This window comes from Scophthalmus maximus, chromosome 14 (genome assembly GCF_022379125.1).
Source record: "Scophthalmus maximus strain ysfricsl-2021 chromosome 14, ASM2237912v1, whole genome shotgun sequence".
Lineage (NCBI taxonomy): Eukaryota > Metazoa > Chordata > Actinopteri > Pleuronectiformes > Scophthalmidae > Scophthalmus > Scophthalmus maximus.
The window spans coordinates 226,243-238,541 of record NC_061528.1 but is presented as its reverse complement, the minus strand read 5'-3'; the positions used below and the strand labels follow the sequence as shown (position 1 = coordinate 238,541).

The 12,299-nt window shown below is 46.1% G+C and overlaps 1 protein-coding gene across 11 annotated transcripts in view; it reads right to left on the bottom strand.

Annotated features, from left to right (window-relative positions):
* ttn.2 (titin, tandem duplicate 2) overlaps nt 1-12,299 on the bottom strand; it is a 188,528-nt gene that overhangs the window by 14,211 nt on the left and 162,018 nt on the right. For all 11 annotated transcript variants that reach the window (XM_047337112.1, XM_047337113.1, XM_047337114.1 and 8 more), the window contains 20 exons: nt 11,915-12,211; nt 11,360-11,647; nt 10,950-11,249; nt 10,596-10,747; nt 10,368-10,518; nt 9,960-10,259; nt 7,953-9,719; nt 7,384-7,677; nt 7,001-7,288; nt 6,589-6,888; nt 6,139-6,473; nt 3,964-5,695; nt 3,532-3,834; nt 2,672-2,983; nt 2,008-2,298; nt 1,549-1,848; nt 1,284-1,425; nt 1,024-1,187; nt 602-904; nt 73-354 (listed from right to left, as the gene is read on the bottom strand). In XM_047337112.1, coding sequence (XP_047193068.1) covers nt 73-354; nt 602-904; nt 1,024-1,187; nt 1,284-1,425; nt 1,549-1,848; nt 2,008-2,298; nt 2,672-2,983; nt 3,532-3,834; nt 3,964-5,695; nt 6,139-6,473; nt 6,589-6,888; nt 7,001-7,288; nt 7,384-7,677; nt 7,953-9,719; nt 9,960-10,259; nt 10,368-10,518; nt 10,596-10,747; nt 10,950-11,249; nt 11,360-11,647; nt 11,915-12,211 — 8,301 coding nt within the window. The remainder of the gene's footprint in view (nt 1-72; nt 355-601; nt 905-1,023; nt 1,188-1,283; nt 1,426-1,548; nt 1,849-2,007; nt 2,299-2,671; nt 2,984-3,531; nt 3,835-3,963; nt 5,696-6,138; nt 6,474-6,588; nt 6,889-7,000; nt 7,289-7,383; nt 7,678-7,952; nt 9,720-9,959; nt 10,260-10,367; nt 10,519-10,595; nt 10,748-10,949; nt 11,250-11,359; nt 11,648-11,914; nt 12,212-12,299) is intronic.

The following is a 12,299-nucleotide window of genomic DNA, read 5'->3' as shown; positions in this document are numbered from 1 at the left end:
GGAGGAAGAGAAGATGTGAGTCTCAGACACATTCACCATGACGGGTTTCTGTCCAAACTTCAGACTACATACCATAGACTTTAACCAGGATGATGGCAGTCTTCTTGCCAGATGGATTCTCTGCCTCCACAATGTATTTTCCAGAGTCGTAGCGATCGACCTTCTCCATTATTAGCATGGTGTAGCTATCTGTGGTTTCAATGAAGCCGCGGCTCTGCAGCTCCACTCCAGTTTTCCTCCAGGCCACCACAGGAAGCGGCCGGCCGGTGACGGACACAAACAGACGCAGGGTTCCTCCGGCGCGCAGACACACGGTTTTCTTCAGGTCGTCGGCAAGTTCCAGGTCAGGCATTTCTGAGCAGGTGGAGTACGGTGAGGAGAGAGTGAGAACATGCTGTGATTCTACTTTACAGACTTAAACGTCTTCACTTAATATTTCTTTTGTTGTTTTTATAAATGTGTTTAGAACAAATTACGTAGAAGGTGGGAAAATATTTTTTTTGTTGCAGCTGGTGATATTGTTCTTGAAAATCAAATGAAACTTTCTGTCTCTGCTGAATACATTTCTCCACATTCTGTCATGGCAGGTGGATCGACTCACCGATTCTCTCCAGCGGCTCAACCTCAGCACTGGGTTCACTAAACTCTCCGGTGCCATTGTTGTTGATGGCAGCTACTCTGAATCTGTACTTCTTATTGGCTGCCAGGCCCGCAGCCAAATACTCATTGGTCTTGAGTGACTTGGCAGTGGCGCGGTACCACTGCTCCGTGCCCTCCTCTAGGATCTCAACCACATAGCCAGTGACGTCTGAGCCGCCGTCGTACATGGGCCTGGTCCAGGTCATGCTAATGCTGTGCTTGGTTGTGTCGGTGATACGAGGCATTGATGGAGGAGCTGGTGTATCTAGGAGTAGTTGTAGATAGATGTCATTCCATTCAGAGGAAACAAATCTCCACAAAGAATTACAAATGAACTTCTGTAAACTTTTGCACCGGTTAAGGTTTGAAGATAAAAGATCTTACATGTGGGGTCTTTGCAGAGGATGTATGGTGAGGCGTCGCTGGGCTGGCTGTCTCCAGCAGCGTTGACGGCAGTCACTCTGAACAGGTACTCACTTCCCTCCAGCAGGCCTGTGATCTTCAGACGAGTGTCGTAAATGGTGTAAGTCTTGTTCACCCGAGTCCACCTGTTCCAGAGAAGACAGGACAGGACACGGTCAGAGAGACAATAAGCATCAACATTTCAGAAAGGGAAAACTAAATCCATCAGATGTTGCTCCCACCTGGTGCTGCTCTTCTCTCGTTTATCCACTATGTAGTTTTTGATCTCGCTGCCCCCGTCGCTCTCGGGCTTCAGCCACTCGATGATGACGTGCTCCTTGGCCACAGCTGTCGCTTCCGGTGTGCCCGGCTGGGATGGGATGGCTGAGGGATGGAAGGTGTGGAGGGGACAGGTCAATGTCACAGAAGCAAATGTATCTCATGTTTTCCTTTTCACAAACTGCCCTTTAACTTTAAAGTTAACCTCAGAGAAACATGGCATCTTACTGTAGGCGTTCCTGGCGATGACGGGGTCGGACTCCAGAGCAACTCCAGGTCCGAACTTGTTGACTCCTCTGACTCTGAAGACGTATTCGTTGTTCTTGATCAGCCTGGTGCTGACACATGACAGAGTCTTGCACTCAGCCTCCATGATGACCCAGTTGAGGCGGCTTGTCTCGCGACGCTCCACGATGTAGTGGCTGACAAGATCTCCACCGTCCTCCAGAGGAATCTTCCAGGACACTGTACATTTCTCCTCCGTCACTCTGCTGATCACGATCTTATCGGCCGGAGCTCCAGGAGTATCTGGAAGAGGAGAACCCGTCAGACTTGTATTTACTCCATCTCTACTGAATGTTCTGTTCAGTTACGAGTCAAACGTCAACTAAATCATGTACAATAAATTAGACTTAGTCTGAAATCATGTAATTAGAGTTTAATTAATGTCGTTTCTTGGTTGCCCACCTAGAACTTTGACGCTGACAGCGGCGGTCTTGATTCCACTGGCGTTCTTGACAGTCAGGATGTATCTGCCCGTGTCGTATCGGTCACAGCTCTTGATGACGGCCATGGCTCTGGTGGCAGTGTAGGTTAGAGAATATTTCTCTCCGAGGTCCAAAATCTTGTCGCCCTTCGACCAGTACACAGTCGGCTCTGGTTTACCACCTACAGCGCCGTCCAGGACGAGGTCAGAGCCGGCAGAGACGACGACCGTCTCACCTACCAGCTTACTGTCGAGCTCGGCTTTGGGAGGAGCTACAGTCAAGAGGAAATGTTTTTTACCTCAGAGCGAGTTGACAGATATAAACTGTAGAGCTTTTTGTAAGGATGCGCTGATATAATCAAAGGCAAAAGTTAAAAGTATATAGTTGTGTCTGTAAAGTAAATGAAATGATCCTTTCACCTTTAATACTATGAATAATAAACCAACCTTCAGCAGTGGATTGTTTAAAAAACGTAACATCATAGCTACACTGATACATAACAGAAAGATTAATTCAGGTAAGAAGACGAGTTAACAAATAAAACGTTAACTAAACAACATTTTTTATCAAAGTTTAATATCTGAATCTAAACTGAACATTTTAAACAAAAATTCCTAACTGTACTGACTTCATGACCAACTTACAGTATTCATCCTTGCACGTGATTGGTCCGGTGGACTCTGAGGGTGCGCTGTGGACGCTGGCAGCGTTCTTAGCGATGACGTGGTACTCGTAGGTCTCTCCCTCTGACAGGTTAGTCACGGTGAAGTAGTTCTCACTGATTGTGGTGTAGTTGCACTTGAGCCAGCGGTTGTCGTCCCACTCGTCCGTGCTGTAAACTTTCCTCTCCACCACGTAACCAACGATCTTGCTGCCGCCATCGTTGAAAGGCACGGTCCAGCACAACGACACGGAGGAGTGGCTGATGTCCGTCACCTCAGGTTTACCAGGAGGATCTAAGTCAAGACGGACAGAAGAATTTTGTAAAACTGCAGCACAGGTTTAACCACACAGCTGTTAAAGATCTTAACCCTTTGACCTCTGCATTAAAAATGTATCTGTAAAGCCTGAGCTAAAATGTTATTTGTGTAAATAAACCATAAGAAATGATAAAAGTACTAAAATTGTGTTTAAATTTAAAAAATACAAGAATCTTTTTTTTAAAATAAACATTAAACATAATGAGCCAAAAAAATTCTAAACATAGAAACTTGATCAAAATATTTCTTCACACGACATAAGTTATTTGCACTATGACGTCATCTCAGGATCTATGATGTAATGATGAGGTGGAAGACAAAATAATGAATGTTTTATTTGAGATTGATTCTAACAGGATCATGAAGTTTTCAGAGGCTTAGAGATTTCTGAACTGGTTTTAGCTGAGCAAGGTCAACAGTAAATTACATTCATTGATTTTTGTTCATTAGCCATCATGAAAAAAATAACCTGTGATTATTTGTATAGTAAATGTGTGTAGTGAAGACATGAATGTTTCCCTCACCAACAGGATTGAGTGCCACCACAGGTCTGGAGGCCTCACTGGCCTTACTGAATCCAGCGATGTTCATGGCATACACCCTGAACTGGTACTCCAGGCCCTCGATCAGGCTGGATATCTTGTAATGGCACTCCAGGCAGGGCAGTTTGTTTTCCCTCACCCACAGAATGGTGTTCCTCTCCTTCTTTTCAATCCAGTAGCCCGTCACCTTGCTGCCACCATCTGCATATGGCACATCCCATTTGATGCTGATGACGTTTGCAGAAACGGACACCACGTCTGGACGAGTTGGAGGACTTGGAGGAACTGTGAAAATGAAGTGGCGGTGAGAACAGACATACCTAATTTGACCTGGACCAAAGTACATTCACAAAATGCCTCTGTGTAAAATCAGGACTGGCATTTATTTTTTTGTAGTTGTTGAACAGAACTTACCAAACGGATGCTCAATGACGACAGCAGCGGACTCAATGGACTTGCTGACTCCAAACTTGTTCTCAGCGCACACTCTGAAGGTGTACTCCATGTACTTGGTAAGATGAGTGACTTTGATGGTGGTTCTCTTCACACTAGAGTTTACTACTTGCCAGGAGGCAGAGCCAGACTCTCGTTTTTCCACAATGTAGTTGGTGATGTCGGTGCCACCATCGTCTGTTGGCTCAGACCAAGACAGGGTGCAGGATTCTGAGGAAACTCCAGAAATGTCCACAGGGCCTGTGGGTGCGCTTGGTCTCCCAACGACAACTACAGTCACTGCGAATGTCTTCACACCAGCAGCATTATCTAAGGTCAGGAAGTATTTTCCACTGTCGCTTCTCTTGCTGTCTTTCACCAGCAGAGTGGTTCTCTCCGTTGTGGTCTTAATGGACACTCTATCGGTCTCCTTCAGCTTCATCTCTTCCAGCTTCCAGGTGACCTTGGGTGCAGGCCTGCCACTGGTAGGGATGTCGATTGTGAAGGTGCTGGAGGTCTTGCAGGTGATGAGCTGGTTGGTGATGCTGCTGAGGTCGGCAGTAGGTTCAATTCGAGGCTCCTTAATGACCACCGAGCTGAAGGTGCCCTGAGGCTCACTGATTCCAGCATCGTTCTTGGCCTTGACCCTGAAGTCATACTCAGTATTCTCAATCAGACCTTCCACCAGCATCTTTTGGGACTTGGTCTCTCCACTAACAACCCAGTGGTCGGTACCTTTAGCTCTAAATTCAACAATGTAGCCTCTAATGCGGCTGCCTCCATCATGCTCAGGCTTCAGCCACACCAGTGAGGCTGTGGAGTTGGTGGTGTCAACGACATCCAGTCTCTTGGGTGGTGCGGGTTCTTCTGTGGCAGTGATAGGCTCGGTCATCTCGTGAGGTTCTCCCTGGCCATACTGGTTCACAGCAATCACCCTGAATAGATATGGCACGCCAATATCCATGCCATTTACCCTGATCATCTGACGAGAGCACTTGGTACTGACTTCCTGCCAGGCCAAGCGGCTAGCTTCACGCTTGTCCACAATGTAGTGGTGGATTCGGGCGCCACCGTCATTGGTGGGGGCATCCCACATCATTGTCAAGGCTCCACAAGTAACGTCTTTAAAGGTGATGGCTCCCGGAGGTCCAGGTGTATCCAGTACTTTTACAGTGAGTGTGATGGACTTACGCCCACTGTTATTCTCCAGAGACAGGGTGTATTTGCCAGCCTCATACCTTGTGCACCCCTCAATGATCAGAGTGGAGGACGAATCTGTGGTGTTGACATCAGCCAAGACAGGCAGCTCACCATCTGCCCTTGACCATGTGGCTAGTGGAGCTGGTTTGCCACGGAATGCAATGTGGAGGGTGACCATGCCACCATTCTTCACGATGTGAGTTTGCTTGAAGTTGGCATCAATGTCGATCTCAGGAGATGTAAGTCTGTCCAGAGCCTGAACAGGGCTGGCCATCACAGATGCTTCACCTTCTCCTGATCCATTCACAGCACTGACCCTGAACTTGTAGAGCTCTCCAGGTACCAGGCCCTTTGCAGTGTATCTGTTGTGGAAGCAAATCTGGTTGTTGACTCTGTGCCACTCCTCCAGACTGGCCTTACACATGTCGACATTGTAGCCAATGATTTCCATGCCACCATCAAAGACGGGCTTGGTCCATTCCAGGCTGACAGAGGACTTTGTGGAGTCAGTGACCTGATCGTCAAGAAAACAGAGTCAATGGTAGAATTCATAATGTGTTCATTTCTTTGTTCTCATTTCCCTCTATTATTATTTGTACATTTATGATATTGTCTCTGCCGAGGAGGTTATGTTTCCCCCTGTCTTTATGTTCATTTGTCTGTCAGCTTTACAAAAAATGCAGAACAGATTTCCATGAAACTTTGTTAAAGGATGCGACACAATTCATGGATCTTAATGAAAAACAAGTCAGGCATATTTAGAGGACTGATTCTATGAATGTGTGAGCTTTGGTGCAGATCCAATTAAAAATCTGTTTAACAGTACCTAAAATGCTGAAGTTCCACACAAATACTGATCATTAAAAAGACATTTCAAGTAACTAATAAATGTATTTGAAAATATATGTCTGAAATTATGTGAGGAGAAAAGATCTGAACTGTCTGCTGCAATCTTACCCTGATCATCGTGGGAGCACTGGGAGCACTGGTAGGCTCTCTGCACTTGAAGAGCCTGGAGGTGCTGCTGGCTGGTCCAACACCAGCGCCGTTTTCAGCCATGACGCGGAACTCGTACTCGTTGCCCTCAGTGAGGTTGGTGACGCGGTGTCTCAGCTCTGTGATGGGCCTCTTGGAGGAAACCTTCAACCAGCGCAGGCTCTTCTTCTCTCTCCTCTCCAGGATGTAGTGTTTGATTTCATTGCCTCCATCTGATCTCGGTCTGGTCCAGCACGTGGTGATGCTGTTTCCTGTCACATGAGTGGCGTCTGGGGTACCAGGGGCATCAGGCACGGCTGAGAGAGAGCAGAAAAATTGGATTAAAACAAGTCAGAGTCGATCGTGTTGTAGTTGTTGTGTGTGAGTCACTTGTTTGCTTGCCCTGAACCAAATTGTATTGTATTTACTTACTGTATTGCATCTGTGCGATGACAGGATCTGAGTCCAGTGGTTTGCCGACACCAAACTTGTTGACAGCAGAGACTCTGAACTGGTACTCATTGCCCTTGATTAGGTTGGTGGCATTGTAAGAACAGGCCTCACACTTGGATGTGACCATGGCCCAGGAGATCCTGGATGTCTCCCTCTTCTCTACCACATAGTGAGTGATGGCGGCACAGCCATCATTCTCTGGTGGGTTCCACCACACAGTGCACTTATCAGCTGCGATGCCGGTGAAACGGACGGGACCCTCAACAGGCCCGGGCGTATCTGAAGGCAGCAAGAATGTAGATACCAAGTGTCATAAAAAAAGGATTGAAAATGTCTGTTCCATACAATGTCTCTAAAACATACAGAAACATAATCGTTAATATTTACCGACCTTGCACTCTGACATTGATGTCGGCTTTCTTGGTTCCGGAGCTGTTCTTGGCCTCTACAGTATAGATTCCCCGGTGGTTCCTGTCAGCATCACGAATAAACAGGCTGCTGGTGCCGATGCTGATAGTGATATCAATGTCCATTATGGTCCTTTTGTCGATCTCTTTGCCATCCTTGTACCAGGTAACCTGGGGGACAGGACGTCCAGTGATGCTGCAACTGAGCTTCACATTCTCTCCAGCCCTCATAGTGAGAACCTGATCTGGAGACCAAATGATCTCAGGAGCAACTGGAGATGCAAAGAGAATAAAGAAATTAGGGATCAACAGAATGAAAGGAATGTGAAAAACCCAACATTTTTGATATCAAGTTTAATATACTTACTGTTCTCATCCTTGGTCATGATGTATGGAGAGGAGTTAGATGGTGGACTGACCGTGCCCACAGCATTCCTAGCAATCACCCTAAACTCGAATCTGTCTCCAGATGACAGACCAGTCACAGTGAACTGGGTTTCGCTGATATCAGTGAAGTTGCACCGCAGCCATTTGCCTCTACCTTGGCGCCTCTCCACACTATAGGCAACAATTTTGCTGCCGCCGTCCCTCTTGGGGATGTCCCACTTCAGGGTGACTGAGTCTCTGGTTACATCAATGCAGGCAGGGGTGCCAGGTGGATCTAATGAGAGAAGAAAGAACCAATTTATATATAGTGCTTGGTTGAAAAAAATCCTGAAGTAATACAGAAGCAAACATGATCTTAAAAAAATTGAGAAATATACTCAGAGCCATTCACAACGCATAGTTAGCTCCTGTTTAATAATATATATATTTATATATTAGACTGTTTGCTAAACATTCCCTGGACCTACTTCTTTACAGGATAAACAAGGGATGAAACTGGTTTCTAACTTAACTCGTGAGACATATTTGTAGTTTTGAACATGTACTTACCAACAGGAGAGATAGCGAGCGTGTGTTTGCTCTGTTCACCGACAGGGCTGAGTCCAGCATTGTTCTCTGCATAGACTCTAAAGGAGTACTCCAGTCCCTCCATGAGACCAATGATTCTGTACTCTCTGTTGGAGATGGTGGTGGAGTTCACTTTCTGCCACAAGAGGCTGTTCCTGTCCTTCTTCTCGACATGATAGCCCAAGATAGGGGATCCTCCATCAAAACCTGGGGCCTCCCACTTGATGGTCATACCATCACTGGTGATGTTGTAGGCCACTGGCTTTCCTGGGGGACCTGGTGGTTTGTACTGGTGTTGGGCAATAATGTCTGAGGAGCTGAGTGGTTCGCTGACTCCATACTTGTTCTCTGCACGGACCCTGAACTGGTACACAGTTCCCTTGACCAGGTTGGGAATCTTGAATGTGGTCCTGACAACGCTGGAGCAGACTAGCTTCCAGTTAGCTTGGGAGGTCTCGCGTTTCTCCACGCTGTAGCAGGTGATCTCGCCACCTCCATCCTCCTTTGGCTCATCCCAGGCGATGATGATACTCTGAGCTTTAATCTCATCAAAGCGGATAGGTCCAACAGGCACAGAGGGGGGTCCCACAGTGATCACATTAATGTCAAAGTAGTTCTTAATGACTCTGTTGTCAAGAACCAAGGTGTATTGGCCAGCATGCTGTTTCTTGGCTCCTCTGACTGTGACGGCAGTCTTGTTGTCAGTGGTCCTGAAGCGAATCTTCTCACTTTCCTTCAGAGGGAAGTTATCCTTCAGCCAGCTGATTGCAGGTGTTGGTTTTCCCTTAAAGGGCAGTTCAATGTGGATGTTCTGACCGATGCGAACAGTAAGCTCCCCATTGGGGTAGTCACTGAGAATTGCCTCAGGTGGAATGATGAAGTCAATCACTGTGATAGGACCAATCTGGGAGAAGTCGCTGTTGCCCTTCTCATTCTTGGCAAACACTCTAAAGTCCATGACGGCATTCTCCTTGAGTCCTGTGACTTCACAGCTGCAACGCTTGCATGTAGCACCCAAAGTCCAGGTTGGATCTTCCTTGGTTCTCTTCTCAATTATATAATCAGTGATGTAGCTGCCACCATCATGCTCAGGTCTTGTCCACTGCAGGGTAACAGAGTTCTTTGTGGAGTCCACCATCACCAGGTCTTTAACAGCTCCTGGAGTTTCCGTGGCTCTGACAGGCTCAGAGGTCTCGCAGGTGTCACCCACACCATACTCGTTTTCAGCTGATACACGGAAGAAGTAAGCTATATCTTCCTCCAGGCCTGAGACCTTGTAACTTGTGTTGGCACACTCAGTAGTGATCACCTGGTAGGCCTTCATGGTGGAGCCCTTCTTCTCCACAATGTAATTTGTGACAGGGGAACCACCATCAATGAGAGGAGCTTCCCAGCTTAGGGTCAACTTTCCTCTTGTCACGTTCTTGATCATAATTTTCTGGCAGGTGGATGGACTGTCCAGAACCTTTAGAGAAACGGTAATAATCTTGGGTTCTCCTACGCCATTCTCAATCTCCAGCAGGTACTTGCCGCAGTCATCGCGGGTGACCTTGGTTATGAGGAGTGTGGTGGCTCGCTCAGTGCTGGTGATGGTGTAGCGGTTGTCACCAGCCATGTTGCGGTCACTGCGACGCCAGGTGACGTTGGGGACAGGGCGTCCCTTCAGGGGGATAAACACTTCCACATCACGACCAGCCCTAGCTGTGTACTGGGTTGTCATGGGAACATCCAAGTCCAAATCAGCCTCCTCTGTTGGATAGAAGTGTGATACAAATGGGAGGAGGAGGAATTAATGTATTAATAATGACACAATTATAAACCATCAGAATATGCAAATCATTTGCAACAATTTGAAGCCGTAAAAAGGGGGTTAGGGTTAGGGTTAACCTAAATTGATGATAGCTTTCTTACACACAAGTTTGATCTTTATCATAAAACAAAGACACATGCCTTTTGCAATACCATAGAGAAGTCTACATAAATACAAACCCAAGATATCTTTGGCTTGCACAGGTTGGTACATTTTGATGTCCTCTCCTTTGCCCTTACAGTTGACAGCAAAGACTCTGAAGAAGTAGTAGGATCCAGGTTTGAGGTGGGACACCACATATTCACAGGTCTTAACCTGTGGGTTGATGGTCACCCATTCTTTTTCTTCACTGTTCAAATGGTCCAAAATGTAGTGTGTAATTTCACTGCCGCCATCATAGATGGGCTTCTCCCAGCCGAGGGTGACGGAAGTCTTTGTGGAATCAACCACACGCAGCTTGGATGGCTCGCCAGGCAGATCTGGAGAAGATAACAGTTTCCATGTGAAGACTTCAACAATAAAGAAATCTTGAGAAGAAATTCCAACAAGTCTGTCATGGTAAGGAAATGTGCATATTCAAAGCATACCGATGGGGTCGTAGGCCTTGTAGAGGTCAGAAGGCTCACAGTAGTTTCCTGCTCCTGCCTTGTTGACAGCACAAACTCTGTACTGGTACTCGCTGTTCTCCATCAGGTTGGTGACTTTCTGCCTTGTGTCTCTGATGGTTCCCTTCACCACCTGGACAGAAATTTTTACTTTTTGAGGCTGACACTGACTTTGTTTTGAGTTCTTAAATACATGGAGAGAAAACACACCTTAAACCATTGCAGACTCTTCTTCTCCCTCTTCTCCAGGTAGTAGCCATCAATGTCGCTGCCTCCATCCAACGCCGGCCTTTCCCAGATTACCGTCATGGTGGACTTGGTGATCATGCTCACTTTAGGCTTGGATGGCTCGCTAGGAGGAACTGTATAAAATAAAAATTCATTATAAACTTTTTTTGGGGCTTTTTTTCTGCATTCTCACAAATTTTCTGCAATCGGAAACCTTAACTCCTAATTCATACATAAAGTTATAAGATTTAGTTTAGTTGTTTTATAAACCTAATAATCAAATCAGGACATAATAACAGTTGTGGAAAGCATATTAAGTTCACTCTGTTCACTTACCAAATGCATTCCTTGCGATTACAGGCTCAGACTCCAGTGCGTCTCCAACGCCGTACTTGTTTACTCCACGAATTCTGAAGATGTACTCATTGCCCTGGATTAGTCTGGGGACATTAACAATGCAGTCGACCAGTTTCTCAGAGACTATAGACCACATGACTCTGCTGGTCTCTCTCTTCTCCACTATGTAATGAGTCACCATGGCACCACCCTCATCAGCAGGTGGGGACCACATGATGGTTATGTTGTCAGCAGTGACCTTCTTGAACTGAATCTCTCCAGCAGGTGGGCCGGGCTTGTCTGGATAAGAGAGGGTCATGTTCATGAATGGTTTATACTGCATATAAGATCAATTTCAAGCCAGGTGAAAATTACTGTCATAAACACATTTTTATACAATAATTGAATACCTTGTATGAGCAGACGGACAATACCACAAGCAGATCCCAAGGAGTTTTTCACCTTGACCTCATAGGTACCAGAATTAAAGCGAGTGGTTTCCTTCAGGAACAAACTGGTGTACTCAAATGTGTGTTTGAATGAGAGCTGGTTGTTGGGGTCAAGCTCCCTGCCATCCTTAAACCACTCAATGGTTGGAGCAGGTTTGGCTGTGACATTAAACTTGAGCTCCACATTAGAGCCAGCCTTGTGTTTGACCTCACTGAAGTACTCCTGAGGTATTTCAATCTCTGGGGCACCTTTATGATAAATGAAAAAAAGCAGGTGAGTTCAAATTCTGATGGATATATACATGATACATGAGTGTGCACAAGGACAAGTGAATGGCAAGGATATATTTTGAAAACAAATAAAGAAGTTGATCTCCAAAATGTTATATGCACTAAAAACATGCACTAAAAGAAAGGCCGCAGTGTGTCCAAAATATAAAGGGTTCAGTCTCTAACTAAATGTTATGGCAATCGAAAGTTTGGAATAAAACGCTCAAAAGCTGAGAGGACACCTACCATAGGTGTCCACACATGTTGCTGGTCCAACAGTCACAGACGGGTTGCTAACTGATCCGACGGAATTCTTGGCCATGACTCTGAACTCGTATGTCTCGTCCTGGGTTAGGCCAGTCACAGTGAAGCGGGTGTCTGTGACATTGGTGAGGTTGACTTTGGACCACTTGGCACTAACACCTTCTCTCTTCTCAATGATGTAGCCAGTGATCGAGGATCCACCATCATAGTTGGGTTTCTGCCAGGCCAGACTAATAGTGTTCTTGGTGATGTCACTGATGCGCAAGTTTATGGGTGGTTCTGCAGGAACAGACAGAGGTAACTCATTATAAGACAACTTTGGCAGTGAAATCACATTTCCTTGGCTTTTATAGAAATTTGAAACTCC